Here is a 23,198-nt window from a genome sequence, read left to right on the forward strand (position 1 = left end):
TGTCCCTGTAATTTATGTACAGTGTAAACTTTAACCTCACCCCCCTCCCCATCCCCCCGCAATAAAAAGCCTGGGTCATCCCCTTGATATCTGATATCAGTTCGATGACAATGTTTTTCATTTTGAAAGTAACATATCATAATGTTCCCATTTATATGTGATAATTTTATCAACACAGATATCATAATTAATTGTAACATCAGCTTTTACTTCGGAAAGTATATTATCATTGGCTTATCTTGATAGCCGCGCCATCTTTTGGATGTTGTGTTGTTGTAGCAACACACTCAACACCCATGTTGTAAATTATTGCGCATGATATATAAGATTACAAAGTTTGTTATTGAAAATGACGAGAGCTATCCAATACATAATAAAATTACAAGAAAATGTAACTTTTACTACTTGCACGTAATATTGCCGAAAAGATGCGACCTATATCTGGGAACTATTTTGTTGAACGGAACGTTCGATGTTTACATGATAGCTGTGGTAGGGTCACAGGCGGTGTATGAAAGTTTCGACAAAATGAATAGAAGATGACCCCTAAAAAGTAGCTTCTACTCAATAGTTTGATTTGATATAATTGGTAAGTATAAAGTTTGTAACAATGTTCCTGTGCATCAATGTAAATAATATTGTTTTAATTATGTATGGTTTATTTTTTTGTACAGAAAATAGTGGTAGCTTGTACGGTCATAGCCACTGTTTTTGCCACTGGCTTATTCGAGTAGGGGAACTTCACCAACATTACCCCTGTGAGAACTTAGAAATCTAAGAGAGTTATGTGGGGAATCTTGCTGTTAGGGGTTCGAGGGCTATGTTTTTTATTCAGCAGAATATGATTATTGACACTAGTACTAGTAAACGTACACATAGATTTACAACTGTACAGTGCATGGTGACTATACTGCGTAGCATTTTACATTAATGTTGAATTATTAGCATGCAGTACCAGAAGAATGTCACTGTTTCATTGTTGATTGAGATATGGGTTCTTAAGAAGCGGAAATATTAATTGAAAGGTTACTGACACTGGCAATAATGGCACTGAGTACTAGTATCATATAATGTTTCAGGAAAAAAAAAGAATAAAAAAGAAAGATGGAAGAAGAAAAGGTAGAATCCCAAGAAGTTGATACTGACAGTGCTAATCCTGAGGTTGCACCAGAGGAAACAGAACAAACTGAAACAAAAATCAAAGATGATGAAACAGCTTCTGAGAAAGCTGTTATCGTGTCTGGGGAAATTACTGTTGAAGAAGGTGCACTAAAAGAAACTGTCAAGGATGCTGATCAATTAAGTGATGTTAAATCTACCAATCTGGATGAATCTGTGTCCAGACCAGAGAGCCCAGCAAAGACTGCATCAAGCCGACCAGGAAGTCGCTCAAGTCGAGGGAGAAAGTCCCCTTTGTATGACGAAGCTGAGAGCAGTGTTGGGCGACAGAGTCGTGCAAGTGGGGAGGCTGTATTTGAGGCGCGCAGACGAGGCAAAAAGGGACCGTTACCTCCAGATGCTCACAAAGTGACTTTTACAATAGCTACTGCTTTAGCAGTGCCAACAGGTAATTGTTTCTGTATAAAAATTCTGTATGGTTGTATTTATAAAAACTTCTTGATACCTCAAAAGCTGTTCTCATTTGGAATTGTACTGGATATTCAACAATCTCAGAAATTTAAAATCACAACATGCTCAGCTATATTATTATTATTATTTTTTCTTGTATGGCTTTTATGGCTTAACATCACAATAAATTTTTAAATATAACCTGGACATGTAAATATGAACTGTTATGCATTATTTTAGTCGAAGAAACACAAGAATCTGACATAGGTTCTATGTCAGGTGACCAATCCAGACAAGGTAGATAATCTCACGGGTGCCATATATTATGTTTTAAATAAGTCACATGCCATGTCATGTGACAGGAGTGTTGCACATTTCCCTGAAGTGATATTTGTAGAAGCACAACCACGGGATACATTATATGTAATATGAACTGCTCTTTTTCAGCACTTGTGGTGGGCTTTTATTTTTTCAACTAGGAAGTGAATATTAAACTAACTCAAAACAATCACACAGCACATTTTGAATTGGTTTATGCACTGCTATTTCAGACACCAAATCAATACTAATAATCTCTCAGCACTCTTTTATGCACTGCATTAATTTATAATTGCTTTTGAGGGGGAAGAGTGCTACTCATGCCATACGCTGTGCTTTCATTTACTGTCAGATTTATTTACTTCTGCATTAAGATTTTCAATGTTTTTTTAATTATTTTTTTTTTATTTTTTTTTATTTATTTATTTTTTTTTTACAAAAAGAACACCACACAGCCAAACTGTCTACTTTCCGTATAGGTAAACATAAAGAAAAGTCAACATGAACCTACATAAAAAATTAGTTGCCAATGATTATGCTAAAACAAAAATGGCCCAAAGTCTGGCTTTCATCACATTCATCGCCTAGTATTCCTTCACAAAATCATTTTATATTCATTTTATGTTTTACCAGTCTGTTAATGAACATTACTGTGTGCATTTTACGTACCTGAAGTAGATCAATAAATCACAACTTCTCTGAGCTGCAACTATTATAATAGCAGCACTCTGGGAGGGGTGTATTGATTGGTGAATACACATAATGTTATGGGCAGGAACAAAGTAGTCTTTGTGATTTGTAGATTGATTCATGAGTTCCTGTAGATGGTAGTGTGCCCCAGGGGTAGGTCTAGATATCTAGACTGGCAGACATCTACAGCAACAAAGTAAACAAACCAAATAAAGTAAAATACTCATTTTTATGTATTTGAAAGTTTTTTTTTAAATAAAACTGACCAGCATTGAGGACATGTAATCTAGATGACTACTAGCATAAGAACTGTACAATGTTACAATGTCCTCTAAACTCACAAGGTTGAGTTATTTGTTGGTAATTAATACATGTAGCAGCTTTTTTAATGACCTGGGTTGAATATAATGTTTTATCCTTCTTGACTATGAGATTAAACCAAATACACAAATAGACTGCTCATAATAGAATCTGGTTTGCATATGCATAAAACGAAACAAGTGGAAAAGTACCAGACAAAGATTTACTCCAGGATGCTATTATTGTGCTTGATGTTTCGAACACTGCCATAATGTCACTCTTGGTTTATTTTTGTATAACTTGAGAAAAAGAAATAAAAAAATCCTAGTATTATTAATTCATTTTATATGCAAGCAATTTTATTCTTGCATGATGGTTTTGGTATACCAACAGTGGACACCGAAAAAAAAGCCAAAATGTTTGAAACACAAAAAGTATCATTGTGAGATCATTTTATAGAACATTTCACATGGCATTTATTTCAGCTGACGACGAAGACATGCCAGATTTCACAGACCTGGTGCGACGCAAAAAGCGCATCGTGGAGGCACCGCGTGCACAGGGGTACTACCACTGCGAGTATTACCTGATGCCCGATGATGACGAGCCGGTCAGGATTGACGTGGTCACTTACGGGATGGCCGCCAAGATCTACCCGGAGAACCTGGACGCTAAGGTGGTCAAGACATGGCAGGATGGGGAACAGACATGGGTGGCCTGGACCTTAAAGTGAGGACTGATTAAAGTCTGTTTGATTGCAGTGATTGAAAAAAAGTGCTATTTGATATCTATTCTAAAGAGACTGAGTTTAGTTGTTTTAAGGACTGCCGTCGACTGCACAACATCATTTGATTGAAACTGTAGACTATCCGTTTTCTTTTTTTCTTCATTTTAACTCTAAAGAGAAAAAACAATAAGATAATATTAATAAATAAAAAAATGAAAAGTCTGCATGTGATGTGAAGTTTAAAATTAAAAAAAAAAACAACTGAAACAAACAGGAGAATGAATATCAATAAATTAATGATGCATGTCTTCTTCTGTTAAGGCACACTATGTACCTGACCAAGGACTCCCTTTTGAAGCTGTATAACCACACCATGGAGCTCAGGATCTGGGACACCAAGGACAAACTTGGCATGAGAGCCAGATATGACAGACCAAAGGCTTTCAAGCTTCCCACTGCCAAACCAGGTACTTTTGCCAGCAGAAATTGTTCAAAAGTCTGAATATTTTGGCAATTTTTTTATTCCATAATCATTATATTCATAGCCACTCAAGGTCAATATGCCCCATTGTGATTTATTTTATGATTCCTATGTGAACTAGGGCAAAACTGAAATGTGAAGAAGGTTATATTGAATCTAGATTTTTCCTCTTATCTCATCATAAATCAGAGAGACTAACAGCTTATTTCAACTGAACAAAAGTATCAGTAAGATTTATGACAGGCACTCATATCCCACCCTAGTAGGAAATTGAATTAAGTATTTCTTCAGATATCATATTTCAAAGACAACATCTACAAACCTTAATTAAACTTAGATCATTAATTGCCCCTTGATAAAGGTACGGCCACCAGCATAAATCCTCTGTTAATTGCCTTGATCAATACTGGTAATTGATACCAGCCCAATTTTTTCAAAACAATTTGCTTCTTAATTCAGGCACCAGTCCAGATGATATTGGAGGGGTGAAGCAACTGGTGATGAAGCAGTCCAACAACTACCTGAAACTTCAGCCCAAGAAGCTGTACTTAGACCGTCCCTTGCCTTCCCAACCTGAGCTCAGGGCAGAGTGGAGAGAGAGCAGACTCATGAAGATGGAGAAAGAGAAAAACAGGAAGAACAAAGGTGGGTATTACTTGATTTGAGGAATGAGTCAGACATTTATGGCTTCTTTTGTAAATTGATTGTAAATTATATTAAATGAATATTTAAAAACCTTTCATCATTTAAGTGATGAAAATATTTGAAGAAGTAGTTTGATTTTATATATTGCATTGGGTGTTTGTAAGAATCCAAGGGATATCAAAGTCAATACAGAGCTAGAGATGATGGATTGATTTCTAACAACATAAGACCTAGTGCATTTAGAAACATGAATATGAAGAAATGGCAGGTTAAATCAGAGGAAACAGATTTATTGAACTTCAAAAACTTATTCTTACTGTCTCAGTCTTGACTCAACAGACCAATGTGTTATGTCCCTTGACATATACATATGAGATGAATGTCCTAAACTTATATAATTTTGTACGCTTAATTCAAGCGTGGGCTCGAAATAGGACATTACGTTTTAAACTTACTCAGTGGATAACGCAATTCGAAATTCCACGGTTCGTGTCAGATTTACGTGATATCGCGCAAAGAAAACCCAAGTCCACATAATGACCTGTTTAATGGTTTATTAGTTGATGATCCCTAACTACATGTTCTACGTGAAGCCTCCAAGCTCTAGGCCGTCTCCCATAGCTCCGTCGAGCGGTCTCCTTCGAGTATTCTTCAGTCTGTCCCCTCAATATTATTTCTAGACGTCTTTTATACCTATTTCTTATCTATAGGTGGATTCTGTGCTGCAGTATTTGGCGGTACATATTAATTTTAATTATTCAAATTGCACACGTCCACTTAAGTTACATAACTACAGGTAAGGCCATAAAACGAGTCGAGTGCACAAGCAATCGACTCTAATCAAATTAATTTACATGTCTGGGAATTATATTTGTGAACACTACACGCCTTCCCTTTTTACCAGAAAAAAAAATACATTTTTTTTTTCATTTACCACGTTGGAGACATTCACTCTACATTATATTTACAACATATATATATATATATACAAAGCGAAGCACGTTAATAGAAGAACACGTTACAGACAGGCCCGGAGGAAAACCAGAGATAAAACCCTTTAATTTATATCTTTCTTTATCAATTTAAGGAAAAATAGCTCTGGAAACCGGGCAAATGAGCGCCTTATATTTTAAAGTCTTTAAAATTCATTTGAGTCTTTTAGTGTTTAGTCTTTCAATGGAATCATCGGCAAAACGGCGGGGTCCACCACTCTCGGCTGTAGAGTTACTTGGGTTCCAAGGCGCAGGACGGATCGGTCTAATGGATCAGCCTTGGATGCGCGGCGGGTCGGAGGCGATGACTCAGGCACGGCGATGCAGGGACCATTCACTGTCACCTGAAACGAGACACAGGGGAAAATAAACTTTCTTCGTTATAATAAAGTTTCATCGTCTTTTTGTTTGTTTTTTTTTTTTTCATACTTAAACCTCCCTTCGGTTGTATCTACGTTCAACATACATCTTCCATTACTTCTTTTTTTTAATATGCATATACCGTATAAGCATTAATTCTAGGGAAAAAATTCTAACCCATTTATTCCAGGGAAACAATTCGAATCACAAGCTCGCCACAATAATAATATTAATAATAAACAAAGTCAATCAGGGCTAATATGAAGAGGAAAAACACCACCTATCATCCCAGACAACAGGAAAATCCACAGTTAGACCTAATCAAGCTACCAGCACCATCACGACCGTATCAAGCTACCAGCGCCGTCTCGGCCTGCCTCATCAGCAACACCTGGCCATATGCTGCAGATAAAACTGTGTGAGCTACCAGTGCCGTCATGGTCTGTCTGCCAGCAATATCCGGCACATATTGCCAGCAAAACTCTGTATGTTTCCGAAGTCACAGAACACCCGTCGTATCGATCATCATGGCTGGTTACTCAAACAACAACAAGATATTAGCAAGACAAAATCTCTACCCAGTTCCCACAGAACACGGTTCTGCTACCTATCCCTTCGTGGGCAGGCATCAACATAAAAAATACCTGGTCTAAAATACCAGTCCCGACACTCCAACGTGGAGCATGGTACCCTTAAAGAAATTATCTGGTCTAACTTGCATTTATCCATCGGTGGACCTAAATTAACAAGCAGCCCTACGTCGCTAGGAACATACCAGAATTTTTCGCTCCCATACGGAAGCAGGGAACCATTTTAAATAAATAATAAAACATCTGGTCTGACTTGCATTTATCCATCGGTGGACCTAAATTAACAAGCAGCCCTACGTCGCTAGGAATGTACCAGATCTTCTGCTCCTATTACTTAACAGCAGGATAACCTTAAAAAATAAATACTGGGTCTCTAACCTCACTTCGAGATAAACTAACCTGTTTTCGCCATATGAGCCTCCTTCCTTCATTACCCGTCACGACGTTTAATTGTCCTCTCGCATAATATAAAAGTCCAAAAGTACACGTGTTTGTCTGTCTGTGTGTCCGTTTTTAATTACTGTCTGCCTACGCACGTGCCTTGCCTAAACCAGTTCGGTCCGGTTTATTTCGACACCCGTTTTTAATATTCCCATTATAGACCAAAGCTTTGATATTGCCTCTATATTCAAATTTGCCTAAGAACACGTTCCTTATCACCACGAATGCCGCTTCTTATCTATGTTACCAAATTCTGATGTAATCTCCAACTATTACATGTAATTCGATCGACGCAATTAGCAAACACTTGAAGTTCTTTATCTTACCGCTTGCCTGTGTCGGCCCTTGCGCGACAGTATAGGCAATTATAATTAATAGCACAATAGCCTGTACATCTGAACGTTACAAATTTAAAAATCCGATCAAGACCATATCAACGTAAAACCCTTATTTTACTACGAAGAAATTTCGTCAATCACCGAATCAACGCAACAATAACCCGAAAACATGTTAAAATACAACAACGACACCAAAAGACGATATATACTACCAACAACGCAAAACTTATCTTAATTTTTTTTTTCCGCTACGCAATCCTGAATATAACCCTTCTACGACTGCCACGTAACGAACACGTAGCTTTTCCCGAAAATTGCATTTTTCATGCACTAACGATCTCTTGCGTCTTACAAAAAAAAGTAAGCAATCTGCCTAAACATTTCATGTGCCGTAATTACGTGGCCCTTAACCAACAATTTTGCAATTTACATATTAAATCGACTTAAATTGGAGGAGCCGTTTATTCCTCTCTTACTATCAACATTTTACTTAAAATCGGCAAGTCACCCCTACTTTGCACTGAATTTGGAAAGTTTTTAATTAATCTTAACATGAACAGGCCCTACCACGGCACGAAAAACCGTTAAAAACTAACAAAATTTTACACAAAATCCGACATTAAAATACTTGTTACTGCAAGATATAAACAATAGTTCATACTTACCGGCCGGTAGGTGATACTGCCTGGCCGACCGATCTTCGCTGCGCGAAGACATAACCTTTCTATACTTACCTCCCCGTCTGGCCATTTTGTGTCTAGTCAGGTCTTCCTTGTGCGCATTGGAACGTAAACTGGCGAAGCTCGGCCAAATATGTTATGTACCTTGACATATGCATATGACGAATGCCCTAAACTTATATAATTTTGTACGCTTAATTCAAGCGTGGGCTCGAAATAGGACATTACGTTTTAAACTTACTCAGTGGATAACGCAATTCGAAATTCCACGGTTCGTGTCAGATTTACGTGATATCGCGCAAAGAAAACCCAAGTCCACATAATGACCTGTTTAATGGTTTATTAGTTGATGATCCCTAACTACATGTTCTACGTGAAGCCTCCAAGCTCTAGGCCGTCTCCCATAGCTCCGTCGAGCGGTCTCCTTCGAGTATTCTTCAGTCTGTCCCCTCAATATTATTTCTAGACGTCTTTTATACCTATTTCTTATCTATAGGTGGATTCTGTGCTGCAGTATTTGGCGGTACATATTAATTTTAATTATTCAAATTGCACACGTCCACTTAAGTTACATAACTACAGGTAAGGCCATAAAACGAGTCGAGTGCACAAGCAATCGACTCTAATCAAATTAATTTACATGTCTGGGAATTATATTTGTGAACACTACAAATGCTTTGATAGTTACCAGCCATCAGTAATTCAATATTTTTGACTGTTTCCTGATTTCTCAGCTGCCAGAGACAGGGAGCAAGGGAAAGACCAGCAGCAGCCAGTGCAGGCTACAGGAAAAGTTGAACTGTCAGTGACTAGGGCTGCATCTCCTGCTAACACCAATACCAGTGCAGTCACACCTAGTGTGCCTGTCCCCCAGCAGGGGGCAGCACCCACAACACAAGCCGGGACACCTGGGACACCTTACACACTGGTGTCTGTGAAGAATGAGGAAACAAAGGAAGATGAAAACCAGGAAATGAGGTTTGAAGCATTTTTCTAGTGTAAATATGTTATAAACCCTACAATAAGAGCCGTGTTGTTTGGATTTCATGATATAATGCCATAAAGCAAAATAAGTGAAACCAGAAACCAAATTAAAGAACCAGGAAATGATATTTGAATCTTTTTTTTTTTAATGTTGATATATTATAACCCCTATCATAAGAGCTGTGTTGTTTGGATTGCATGATATAATGCCATAAAACAAAACTAGTGAAACCAAAAATATTTGTATAAATGTGTACAGTACATGTTATACAGCTGTATGTGGTACGAGATTTCTGAATCAGATTGTAAGATCATGTACAGAGGTTACTGAGAGCAAGAGATGATAAAGAATTCAGTCAATCCAACTTTAAGTTATACAAAATAGTACTTGACACATAATATTTTAAGTCACTCTATGAACATTTACATGACATAATATTGTATGATATTTTTCTGATTATTTTGAAAAACAAGTAGAACATACAGGTAATCTATGAAGCTTGTCAGTGTACTGAACTCAAATACACCTTTTCTAATAATAGGGGAGTAATAATTTATTGTAGCTAAACACACCTCTGCTGTAATGATTATATACAATCCGTAGGCATAATTATCAAGTGAGCTGAATCAAAGATTAAACCAATATATTAATTTTAAATACTTAATAATCACAGGTCATATAGCCGACTGGGCAGGCTGGCTGGAGTGGACTCTCCCTCAGCTGCTAAAGAGCTGAAGAAACAGAGCCCAAAGAAACCCAGGGGCAGGGTGTCCAAGAGTGGACATGCAGGGGAGAAGGAAGAGCCCAAGGGCCAGACCAGAATGTCCCGTAGCCAGAGCTTACCTCCTCCAGACATGAAGAAAGATAGAGCTGCATCTTCGTCGTTGTCGCCATCAGGGCGCCGTGAGGGACCGTCCTCAGCACAGTCCTCACACAAGACACAGGGCAAGTCTGTGGCTGGCAGTGATAGTAAGTGTCATCACCCCCATCTGCCACCCTCCCACCCACCCATTAACATGTATCAACCTGTGGCACCCTGTATAAGCCAAGATATGTACCTAGTGCAATATATGCAAATGTATTGATGGGTTTATAAGTGGCCTTATACCTTTCCTTTCCATTCCAGATGGCACTGCTGCACCTAAGAGCCCAGCAACTGTTGCCACGACGGCTGTCTCTAAGGACTCTAAGGAGGGAGAGGCTCCCAAACGGAGACGTACCAAGAAAGCCGAGGCAGAGGCTGCAGCAGCCGAACTGGCAAGGAAGTTTGGAATATGCTGTGTGCCAGTTAGAATGGCTATTCTCTTTGGTGGTAGGTATAAAAAACTTGCTAAGAACTCATATTGATTGTGTTAGGTGAGATAAATGTTGAACCAATTGCTGTGGTTGAGATGTACTCATATTTATATTGATACAGTGTTGATTGGATATTTAATATAAAAATGAAATTGATTTCAAACTAGAAATGTCTCTCTTATGAGTAACTTAAATGGTAAATCTTGAAAAAGTAATATGCTGAAATATGAGGTTTTTGAAAAAAAATCAAGTAATGACCACCAAACCGATGGCTCTGTTTAAATATAAAGCCATGTTGTCTACCCTGTCAGGTATGAAGAGCCTCACCAACAGAATAGGGACCCCTGTCCCTGGGGTGGAGGACCTATTCTTTACTGTGACAGTGGACGGTCCACTCATGTCCGAGGAGCAGCACCGGGCACTTAACCCTATGATTATTAAAGTGCATTCTGCCACCAACATGCCTGAGACCCCTCTGACTTATTCACAACTCAAACAAAAGTAAGTCTTGTTTTGAATCTGGATAAATCAAGTTTTGCATTACTTATTTGCTTATTTATTTTTTATGTCTCTTGTTTTGAATCTTAGTAAATCAGTTTTATTTATTTATTTATTTATTTATTTATTTATTTATTTATTTTACTCCATATCAATTACCTCTCTGTTTAAGAATTTGATTGGAAAATGTTGCTATAATTTTTTCCTCAAATGCACCCTCAATTGTGAACTGTAGTCTTGATATTGAAGGGTCTCTGAGAGACAGCAAAAAAACTTACTTTACCCAAATTTGCAGTGATTTTTCAAAGTTAACAGTATTGAAATGCACATGCTTGTCATATATACTGTATTCTCTCTCTCTTTTTCTCAGATGTGATCCAGCCTATATCAAGTACCAGTTTTACAAACAGCCGTGGCACCTGAGTGTTGGGAGGGAGCAGGGAAAGAGCATCTACTGGGATGACCTCAATGTGGTCCTCTTAGGTGAGGAATTACTTACGGCTAGTTTACTGCACTTTTTTGTGTACTTGTGCTAAAAAATATAGAAACTGTCATTACAAGAAAGTTAATCATCTAAGTGAGATGAATAATGACAGTAATTTTTTTTTTTTTTTGTATATTTGTCTGCCACTATACTGAAACAAGATGAACTGCTGAGAAGCAAGATGTAAAACCTTCTAGGTGGATATAAATAACAGTTAACTGCAGTGAAAATGACATACTTTTTTATATTCATATAAAAACAAAGTTGTGATAGCTAAATATACAACTGTTATAATAACATCACAAGCTTTCAAAAGCAAATCAAAAAAATTTTTTTCACCCGCGTTTCCCCCGTGAGTAAAATCTTCAGTCCTTCAGTGTCAATACTTAGTTGCAAGATTGAGTTTCACCTCCATGTTGTCTTTGCCAGGCACAATTCCACCTTGTGAACTGAGGGAGCTGCTGAATGGCCCTCCCCTGGAGATAGGAGTCCATGACAGAGACCGCATCATTGAGAAGGAGAAGTTGAAAGCTACCTTATTCGGTGATGACCTGGAGGATGAAAAGATCAACAGTGTAGGAGCAGTCTCAGGTATGTATTCTATAAACTTAAGTTGGTGAGTCGCTGTTGTCCTGATAATTTGATTTTTACTCATGTTATGAATTAAGAAAAGCCATAACAATTATAATGATAATTTCAAAAATTTTGTATTGAATGATAATTGATGTTTTTTGAAATAAAATGGAAGATTCAATATGGACCTTCTTTTTTTTTTATATCCAAAGAGCTCAGTTTTTGGCATTTGGTGTGTTATTTGTCTTATCTAAGATAAAAACTGATGGTAAAGCTTTAAACAACATGAAACTGACTCACTTGAAGCAAACAAGTTTTACAAGTCAGAATAAATTCATATAATAATTCCAGGCAGGAGAACTCTGTTCAACCCCCTGAAAGGCCGCCCCAAGCCCTGGGACCCGTACGCCGTGGGAAAGTTCGACCTGTCAGAACTCCTCCTGGGGGAGAGGGTGATGAATCTTAAGGTGCCCCTACACAACTGCCCCCCACCTGACCTCCTGGGTATGAAGAACACAGAGGAAGGGAAGGTGTTTGGTGTGGAGGGGGCTGTGGATGGACCAGGTAAGTTGGTGTACAGTGCAGGGATATGGTGATTCAAGTGATACCCTGATGACAGAGGGTTATATTCTGACCCAAACACATGGGATTGCCTTGTAATGCATGGAATTTAAAAATTTTCCCTGATTTCGGGGGTCTTTTACTGATTAATTGTACCACCAGCGTAGGCGCTGGCGGTACCCATGGTTTTAGTCCCGACCCGTATGTTCCGCCGGCTCCTGCGGCTCCTGCGGCTCCTGCGGCTCCGCCGCCAAGTCACCGTTACCGCTTCTCCTCCTAGACGGTAAGGGCCCCTGTACCCATCTCTTGGATTTAGGTCACCTATAATCTCAACTCGTTCCACGTAAAATTTGGGCTTTGTCGGTATTGGGGTCTAGGTGTGGCACTCATTGCAATGCACCCTTGTCTAAAAATGGCAAAATTAAATGCTAATTATCTACCCTACGGAAGGAGTAATGGGAAAAATTTCTACAGACAGCTTTCCAAAAGTCATATGTGTAGATTTCAAATATGCCCTTGGATTTGACCTTTGACCTTTATTTCAAGGTCAAACGGGCCAAAATTTTCAAAAAAATGAAATTTTTTACGAAAAAAATTTTTTTTGCCCTGTTATTCAGACACCACATAGACTTTACCAATGATATTATTGGAAAGTGTTACCCTTCGGGTCATCTTTCATCTCCGTGAATTTGGGGTCAATCGGTGCATTTTCACGGGAGTAGCGGCCATAAAGTACCTAAACTGAAAACTGTCTCTAATTTGGGAACCGTTAATGCTAGAGACCCATTCTTTTTTGCATTTTGTAGAGCATGTAAAGCCCAACACTGGAGGTGGTCTCCGTTTTTTTGTATTCCATACGGTTTTCAAGTTACGCTGTATAAAAAAGTACATATTGGTGGTGAAAGCAAAATGTGCAGTACGGTAATGGATAATAAATTTTGAACTCTGGAAAAATAATACAAAAGGCTTGGCAAAGCAGACAACTTGTGGTCAAAAATGACATTATTTCATCAAATTTGAACTTCTGGAACTTCAGAGCACCTCTTATTTTAAGAATTTTGACCAAAGTGATGTTTTCTTTATTTTAGTTAATTTTTTTCTGTAGGAAATTTATGGCACATTATGGTAACTCCAAAATTATAACAATTAGTCCCTTATGTCTCCAAAACTGGCAGAGATAGGTCCATAGTTACTATTAAAGTTGAATAGGAAGTCATATAGTGGCAATCTTACTGTGACCTTGAAATTGACCTTTGACCTACTTTTCACCATGAACTGAACTTTGCAAATTTTGCTTCCCTTTTATCTCCAAAACTGGCAGAGATAGGTCCATAGTTACTATTGAACTTGAATAGGAAGTCATATACTGGCAATCCAAATGTGACCTTGAAATTGACCTTTGACCTACTTTTCACCATGAACTGAACTTTGCAAATTTTGCTGCCCTTTTATCTCCAAAACTGGCAGAGATAAGTCCATAGTTACTATTGAAGTTGAATGGGAAGTCATATACTGGCAATCTAAATGTGACCTTAAAATTGACCTTTGACCTACTTTTCACCATGAACTGAACTTTGCAAATTTTGCTTCCCTTTTATCTCCAAAACTGGCAGAGATAGGTCCATAGTTTCTATTGAACTTGAATGGGAAGTCATATACTGGCAATCTAAATGTGACCTTAAAATTGACCTTTGACCTACTTTTCACCATGAACTGAACTTTGCAAATTTTGCTTCCCTTTTATCTCCAAAACTGGCACAGATTGGTCCATGGTTACTGTTGAACTTGAATAGGAAGTCATATACTGGCAATCTAAATGTGACCTTAAAATTGACCTTTGACCTACTTTTCACCATGAACTGAACTTTGCAAATTTTGCTTCCCTTTTATCTCCAAAACTGGCAGAGATAGGTCCATAGTTACTATTGAACTTGAATGGGAAGTCATATACTGGCAATCTAAATGTGACCTTAAAATTGACCTTTGACCTACTTTTCACTATGAACTGAACTTTGCAAATTTTGCTTCCCTTTTATCTCTAAAGTTACGCTGTATCAAAAAATACATATTGGTGGTGAAAGCAAAATGTGCAGTACGGTAATGGATAATAAATTTTGAACTCCGGAAAAATAATACATTAGGCTTGGCAAAGCAGACAACTTGTGGTCAAAAATGACATTATTTCATGAAATTTGAACACCTGGAACTTCAGAGCATCTCCCATTCCAAAAATTTTGACCAAAATGACCTTTTCTTTATTTTAATTAATTTTTTTCTGTAGGAAATTTATGGCACATTATGGTAACTCCAAAATTATAACATTTAGTCCCTTTTATCTGCAAAACTGGCAGAGATAGGTCCATAGTTACTATTGAACTTGAATAGAAAGTCATATACTGGCAATCTTACTGTGACCTTGAAATTGACATTTGACCTATTTTTCACCATGAACTGAACTTTGCAAATTTTGCTTCCCTTTTATCTCCAAAACTGGCAGAGATAGGTCCATAGTTACTATTGAACTTGAATAGGAAGTCAAATACTGGCAATCTTACTGTGACCTTGAAATTGACCTTTGACCTACTTTTCACCATGAACTGAATTTTGCAAATTTTGCTTCCCTTTTATCTCTAAAACTGGCAGAGATAGGTCCATAGTTACTATTGAACTTGAATAGGAAGTCATATACTGGCAATCTAAATGTGACCTTAAAATTGACCTTTGACCTACTTTTCACTATGAACTGAACTTTGCAAATTTTGCTTCCCTTTTATCTCTAAAGTTACGCTGTATCAAAAAATACATATTGGTGGTGAAAGCAAAATGTGCAGTACGGTAATGGATAATAAATTTTGAACTCCGGAAAAATAATACATTAGGCTTGGCAAAGCAGACAACTTGTGGTCAAAAATGACATTATTTCATGAAATTTGAACACCTGGAACTTCAGAGCATCTCCCATTCCAAAAATTTTGACCAAAATGACCTTTTCTTTATTTTAATTAATTTTTTTCTGTAGGAAATTTATGGCACATTATGGTAACTCCAAAATTATAACATTTAGTCCCTTTTATCTGCAAAACTGGCAGAGATAGGTCCATAGTTACTATTGAACTTGAATAGAAAGTCATATACTGGCAATCTTACTGTGACCTTGAAATTGACATTTGACCTATTTTTCACCATGAACTGAACTTTGCAAATTTTGCTTCCCTTTTATCTCCAAAACTGGCAGAGATAGGTCCATAGTTACTATTGAACTTGAATAGGAAGTCAAATACTGGCAATCTTACTGTGACCTTGAAATTGACCTTTGACCTACTTTTCACCATGAACTGAATTTTGCAAATTTTGCTTCCCTTTTATCTCTAAAACTGGCAGAGATGGGTCCATAGTTATTATTGAACTTGAATAGGAAGTCATATACTGGCAATCTAAGTGTGACCTTGAAATTGACCTTTGACCTACCTTACAATAAACTTAAATTTGATTGTACCATTTTTAGTTTCATATATTTTTTGCATATATTGAAAATTCTTGTTGATTGCATGTTTACAGCTTGTCAAGCACAAGACTGGGGGCTGTGTCCCTTATTTTGTGTATGTGGGGGTCTATACGAATGCGCTTGCTCCAGCTGGTGGTACAATATTCGGAGGCGGTATCGCCTCTCTGATCCTCTAGTTCATTTTTAGATTCACAGTATATAGATTTGCATTAATTATAAGGTTATAAGGTTTTTCTAATCTGTGAACTGCCAGATGTGAATTTCCATCTTGATAATCATTTTTCTTCATTCCTTCCTTATCAGCAAGCTTCTGCTGGCCTAAACATCCCATGCTTATAGTATCCTATAATCTTTGAACCTCAGGGTGAACATTTCCAGTTTGATGACTATTTTAATATCATATTCCTGTTTATATATTATACTATTTTTGTTCCTTCCAGTGGACACTCCTCTCCCTGTGGGCCACTATCTCCAGTCTCACGCCATGTTGAAGGTGCGCTTTGAGCTGGCCTACCCACTGGTGACTCCATCTGAGCTGGCAGCCAAGGGGGAGCTGGAGACAGCATTTGAAGTGAGTGTAAGAGAACATTAAACAAAAAGTTTTAGGCTGTGTTCAGAATAGAAGATATTGTACTATCGTGCCAGACAATAAAACTGATTACATTGACTGGGCCTTAGTGAGATTTACTGTTGAGATAGGTTGATCCTGCTGGTGTGATAACTGCTTAAAATGTTAATAAATAATAATGTAATTTAATAAGTTGTTAGTTAAAATCAGATTAAACACCCCACTTTATTTTGAAACCTACAAAATAGAAAAAATACATATATACATTGTGTTAAGTCATTAATTATACAGTAACTGTTCTTGTTTTTTATCCACAGTGTCCATTTGGCAGAATTGTGTTCATATTTGACTACAAAAATGTCCAGTTCCTACGGAAGCTTCAGACACTGGTCACTGACATCAATGCCAAGGCTCTGGAACTTGACACTATGCCACAACATGTCATTGATGCTGCTCTGTCAACTTACAAGTTGTCATTGTAAGTATATGGTCACAAGACTGCTCTTTTGATGTTTTTAAATAGCCTGTTTAACACCCCCTTCACCCCCCCCCCCATATGTAAATATATAAATAAATAAATAAAAAGGGTGTCATATGACTGTTTCTGGTCAAGTCCATGTTTTACCAGAACCCTCACTATGACAGATAATAGCATACTATACAGACTAGTGTAACAATTTTGCGAAATACCCCTCCACCCCCCCACCCCCACCCCCCCCCAAAAAAAGTTAAAATTTTCATAGATATTGATTTGATAATATAACAAAATGGCATGCTAACATGACCCAAGCTTCTCCTGTTCATTCTATATTGTTTGTGTCATGTTACTTCAGGGGTCAGCAGAGGAGTCGTCACCTGGATATAGTGACTGGTTTCCAGCTGATGGACGGTGTGTTCCATTTGTTTGTGCTGGAGGGTCTCAAGGATGGGGCCATACAACAGCTGTGGGAGACCCTGCCTAAACCTGAGAATGCAGGTGATTAAGCAGCTTTCAAGATTTAGAATTAGACTAGTCTTGTTATGAGGAAAAGTAGTGATTTATGAGGCTTTAATTTTGACTATTTCAGTACTTTTTTTTTGTAAGTTTGAAAGCAATAATGACAACATACTATATACAATTGCTTTTTCTGGATCATTATATATATTTTTTTATTCTATCAGATTAAACAATTGATTACAGTATTATTAAGTGTGCTTGATTTTGTATTTCAAATTGTTAATTATTTATTTATTTGATTGATCAAACATTAAGCTTTTAAATATCTCTGTTTTACAAACAGATGTTATGCATACTCTTAATGCATTTTAACAAACAAGTATTCTATTGTCTATATATAATGATTTGTGTTTCAGAAATTGAAGTGCTCTTTAACTCTGACCTGGCTTTTAAAGAGAGGCTGTACGGGCCACTGGATGTGGATTTGTGCCGCGTAAAACTGCACGAGCCTCTGTCCGTAATCATGCAGCAGCCATTGCTGTATGTGCGTGATATGGTGCCTAAACCCTGCTTTGAAGCCCTGGTAAAGTTAGATGAGGTATGTAGGATTTAATAGCACATACAGCAAGGCTGAAAATCTGTTTCCATTGGTTGTCGCTTTAATACCTCCTGAAATATACCTTGATAATGATGCAGTACTTTGATTAAAGAAATAAGATGGAGTATTTTAAAAGAAAAATGAAAAATTTCTGTTGCCTGAGTTTCAAAGTGCTGATGTTCACTTTCCTTTGCCCACCATAAGATTATCATTACCATTTCAGTAAATGTCAATGGTAGACTGTTTTTTAAAGAAATTTCTAAAAGATCTGGAAATCCTGAATTTATGACTAAACATTACTGTTTAAATTAATATGTAAGCTGTAATATTTTATCATTGTAGCTGACAAGGATGAAGATGTTAAGAACAGCTGTTCGTAATGACCTCTTCCCCAATGCTGAAATGATCGTGTCCATGAGCAGAGAGTTTGGAGTCCCTCTTACAGCAGACGACCTTGCAGGTAAACAAGTTATTCAACCACAGGGCCAGCTTTCAAAAAGAAACTTAAGAAATAAAGTTTGTCCAAATTTAAAGATAAAAGAAATTTAATTTACTCCAAAAGAAAGAGGGTTCTCACCAGACCTCTAAAATATGAACTTATCAGACAGAATGTTGAAATAAAATGAAATAAATGTGAACAAAGAAACACACACACACTTCAGTATCTTTAATCACCTGTCCTTCACTCCGCAGATCTTGGTGAAGAGACTCAAGACAAGGTGGCAGAAGACCACCAGGACATGGTCAATGACCAGAAAGCAGCTGACCAGCCCAAGTCCCGGTCAAGATACTGGCCGCCACTGGACAACTACAACATGACCTATATGGAGGTGGTGGAGGAGAGAAACATGCTAGGAAGCCATCATGATTACGTCAGAGAAAATATTGTAAGCTTTATCATGTTGTTTTCTATTACATGATACAAGTACATGTAACTAATAAGTGGCAACTAAAGGAAGGGTGTATTCCCAGAGAGTTAGATCGATCTAGAGATTAAGATTTAGATCGACCTAACTCCCTGGGGGTTCACGCTAGATTGCAGTCAGCCGAGCACGCACCATAGTTAATTACCCCCATACAGCTTTCAGTAGGCGGGACAGACGCTTAAGCCGGCTAAGCTGACAGTAATCTAGTGAGACTCCCACAGGGATAGATCGATTTAAAATCTATGGAAATGGGGTCTAAGACATGTTTTGTAATTGGTTAGCTTACCATGGTTGAGTGACTTTTTTATTCTTTTTTTTTCTGTTACATGTACTTTGCATGTAATATGTTGTTAAATGTTGTTGAATCGTTAATATGTCATTAAATGTTGTCAGATTACTGCCTCCTAAATGATTTTTTTAATTAATGAAAAAGGGTTCAGATAGTTAATTAGCAAAGCAATTACTAATTGTTGATGTTCCCACAGATCTCCACCAGACAGACCAGTGAGAGAAATCGCAGTCTAAGGACACGTTCCAAGCCCCCTACAGTACGTGCCAATGTGCAGGTTGCTCACAACTACAGTACACAGTCACTGAACTCCACAGAACTGGCCAAAGAGAAGTTACGCCAAGAGCTGTCCAAGGTAAGACATACATTATAACTATCAAGGAAGAGGTTTTCCTGACTATCAGTGGATTCCTGACTTTTTGGAAGCCAAAAACATCATTGGCCTAGGCATTCCAGATTTTCATTGGACCCCATGTCATATTTTTAGACTTTTTCATTAATGGCAGTCTCATTCCTGAACTGTAATAACCCTCATTTCAAGGTAAATGGACAACAGACACCTTTTCTTTTGTGGCCTTTTGTTTGACCTCTCCAAGGATCATACCCATTCCATAGAAGCATTCTGCCACAAGGTGATATTGTAATCAATAAATGCTGTATGAATAAAAGTATTGAATAAGATATTATAGATATGCCCTGAAAACAACAAACCTATAACTATTTTGGTGTTCATCCAAAAAATACCCATGGTGATAACTCACTTTAATTATCAGATATTTCATTACCCCTCTGTCTCTCCCTCAGAGTGCAGACCACCGTTTCACCTACTGCCAGGACTATAACCACTCTATGACAGTGGTCCCAGTCAGTGTGGAGGCAGTGAAGAGACAGGAGACAGTGGATTCCAAGGCAGCCTGGAGGACTGCACGTGGCTTCACATTCCCAGGGGTGAACAACCTGCGCATGTGTAACCAGCACCCCAAGAAGCCAGATGTGGCTAGAGTGGATGAGTTGACAGAGGTAAGTGAGGAATGTGTTAGGTGTGCTGGGTGTGATAGTGTGCTGAATATGTTAGGTGTGCTGGGTGTGACAGTGTGCTGAATGAACTGTGTTTGGGACATTTGCCATTGATGTGACAATGCATTGGAGATGCCTGGAATGCGGCAGTGTCATAGACGTGTAACTTAATGTCACAATGTAATAGATGTTAAGTGAGTTTGTTTGATAGCAATGTGTAAAACAATATGATATAATTTTCAAAAAATAGAGTAAAAAAATGCTGAATGTATCCTTAATATCATTTGTTTAGAACAAAATAAAATTATTCAACTTTTCCTTTCTTTATTCAGCCATGGCGAGAGAATACCATGCATACAAATGTGCTAGATCCTACACTGGACAGGGACACTTACCCATGGCACAAACGTAGGGAAGATCTCGATATTTGGCGTAAACCTTTGCCTCACTTTGGACACATATTCCCAGTGACCATTCACCAAGCTGGCGACAAACTGCACGAAGAGCAACGAGAAGCAGCGAAAATTGACCAAGAAAAATGGCGGTCAAGAATAGTCATCGATGACCCCAGATTTTACCTACATCGCTGCAATACCGTCACAGAGCAGAAAGACGCTGGCCCAAAATCAAATAATCAAATAGCAAAACTGCAAGGCCTGCTGAAAGATGAACCTAAAAAGTTCAGTCTGAGGAAAGACCCCATGAAACTCCATGATGTACCCCCTCTAAATGTGGTTCTCAATCCCAGCGTGGACACTGCCAAGAGGGAAGCTGGCCTTCCCATAGTTCCTGCTGTGGACGGGGAGTTTGAGGAGAGGGTGAACGGGTTTATGCCTGGGCCATATGAGGAGCACAGCTGGCTGCTGGAGAGAAACAAGATACCCGTCAGAGACTATGAGCACCATAAATTTAACTTAAGGAAAGGGGGTGACTTTAAGTAAGTGTGGTTTGAATTTGTGGTTATTATAAAGCAGTAGTTTCATTTGAAGCAAATTGCTGTAGTTGACCCAGATAAAGATGATGTTTTATAGAATTCTTCTGATATTGTATGCTACATATTCATATAAGGTATTTTCACCTAGCAAAGGCTTATAATCAACTGCATCATTTTGCTCAATATTTTAATGTTTTTTTATATATTTTGACTTGAAACTTTGAAAATAGCATAATGTAATGAGCTATTTAATATTTTTTATTTCAATCTATAAAATATACTTTTTTCTCTCTTATAGTGTTTACCACAAGGAAAAGAGTGCCCTGTCAAAACGAAAGCTTGTCCCATTAACAGAAAAAGAAAAAGACAATAACTTGTTCCAAAGCTTAGATGAGCGTCTCTTGCTTCAACAGCAGACGATGTTCAGCGACTCAGGAGATATGGGCTTGGCTCCCAGCTACAGGTCGTACCCCCTCAGGGTTGAGGTACAGGAACCAACAGACCTCACAGAAAAGATGGAAAAACTAAACTCTACTCTTACACAAAAGACAGATGACTCTAAAGTGGCTCTTGAGGCAACATAGCACACAGTTGCTACATGTATAAAACAGAACTAAATTTTCACATTTCAAAAGGAAACAGCCCGTCAACATCTAGAAAGAAAAAAAGATCAGGATTCTGTGTTCTCATTTTAAGGAGTTTTTGCACTTTATGACAAGGGATTTATTTTTCCTTGTTTACATGAAAGATATTAACGAAAAAAGACGTACATACATGTGATATCAATTAGATCACACCACCTTGTCTTGTTGTGAAATTCCCAAGCAGTTTGATGTAAAATATCCGAGGAAATTATTATAATTTTCAATATCAGAGACGTTTTAGACAAATAAGTCATGTTGCCACAAGATATGTACAGACATGTGATATTGCTCAGTAACAAATAGGAAGAATGCCATTTAGCATGTGCTAGTTTTCTTTCAAAACTGTCCACATTATTTTGACTGTTGGGTGATAAAGTTTCGTAACATGCCTGAGCAGATCTGCTGGTCATGAACTGTCAGTTTGTGCTGTAACTTTTATGCTTTATTTATTACATGCTCAAAATTGTAATTGGAGGTTCGTAGGGTCAATGTTTTTGTTTATATACTACATGCATTTGATAGGTCTGAGGACTGTCAACACAAAATATACCATAGAAGGTCAGAACTTCATTAAATTGCCCCAAACAAAACCAATTTATTTGAACTGAGATTCAAGACTGTGTTCTCACATGCAGTTTTTTGTTTGTATTATTTTTACATCCAGATGAACTTATTCTGCATTCTGCAGTTTTTTTGTGTTTATGCAATGTTAAAGCAGAATTTCCGTATTTCTGTCACATCTGTTGAGGAGCAGTTGACAGTAGTCCATCCATCCAAAGTTGTTGTTTTTTTTTAATTTGTTTAAGTAGACATGTATTACTCCATCTAATCTTTGACCTCCTATTTCACTACATTTATAACCATAATTTAGTAGCCTGTGATGATTTCAGCCAAAATGTACCATAGCATTCAGCAAAATCCATACTTCCATTAACAGTGTCATTTTATTTTCATAACCATGTGATATCATGTGCCTTGATTGAATTTGTGTTCTTTCAATTTTTGCTGCTGTGAGAAATTACTGCATAATAATATGTTCATCCTTTATATTAATTAAAAGAATTAATTTTATTATAATTGTGATAGTATGCTGATTAATAATAATGATATGATTTGTTCTGATTATTATATTTTTGGTGACAGGATTATATTCTGGTGATAACAGTGATAATTTTAAATTTTGTAGACTTCTGTTGATGCCGTCCAACTCATAATGCCAAATAAATCTGATGGTGTAAACTACAACTTGTTT

At 37.6% G+C, this 23,198-nt stretch overlaps 1 protein-coding gene and 1 long non-coding RNA gene across 3 annotated transcripts; one reads left to right on the plus strand and one right to left on the minus strand.

Moving 5' to 3' along the window:
* The first annotated feature begins 463 nt into the window (after positions 1-463).
* On the plus strand, positions 464-23,191 carry LOC106171815 (uncharacterized). 2 transcript variants are annotated; one of them, XM_087015384.1, is made up of 23 exons: positions 464-589; positions 1,080-1,567; positions 1,810-1,866; positions 3,363-3,606; positions 3,926-4,071; positions 4,545-4,730; positions 8,866-9,109; positions 9,790-10,085; positions 10,243-10,428; positions 10,724-10,913; positions 11,281-11,393; positions 11,824-11,985; positions 12,319-12,531; positions 16,474-16,604; positions 16,919-17,079; positions 17,435-17,577; positions 17,955-18,136; positions 18,479-18,596; positions 18,830-19,023; positions 19,548-19,706; positions 20,156-20,371; positions 20,701-21,305; positions 21,601-23,191. In XM_087015384.1, the coding sequence occupies exons 2-23, from the start codon at positions 1,105-1,107 to the stop codon at positions 21,884-21,886; spliced, it is 4,695 nt and encodes a 1,564-aa protein (XP_086871510.1). In that variant the 5' UTR covers positions 464-589; positions 1,080-1,104; the 3' UTR covers positions 21,887-23,191. The 2 variants fall into 2 exon arrangements, with proteins under 2 accessions (XP_086871510.1, XP_013407741.2); XM_013552287.2 differs by lacking the exon at positions 1,810-1,866.
* Positions 5,270-8,802, minus strand: LOC147761060 (uncharacterized). Its single transcript, XR_015335039.1, has 2 exons — positions 6,926-8,802; positions 5,270-6,066 (listed from the first exon to the last, which is right to left on the minus strand). It is a non-coding gene; the product is annotated as an uncharacterized LOC147761060 (long non-coding RNA).
* Positions 23,192-23,198: the final 7 nt, after the last annotated feature.

The sequence above is a fragment of the Lingula anatina genome, chromosome 6 (assembly GCF_051362555.1).
Source record: "Lingula anatina isolate TDL-2025a chromosome 6, LinAna3.0, whole genome shotgun sequence".
Classification (NCBI taxonomy): Eukaryota; Metazoa; Brachiopoda; class Lingulata; order Lingulida; family Lingulidae; genus Lingula; species Lingula anatina.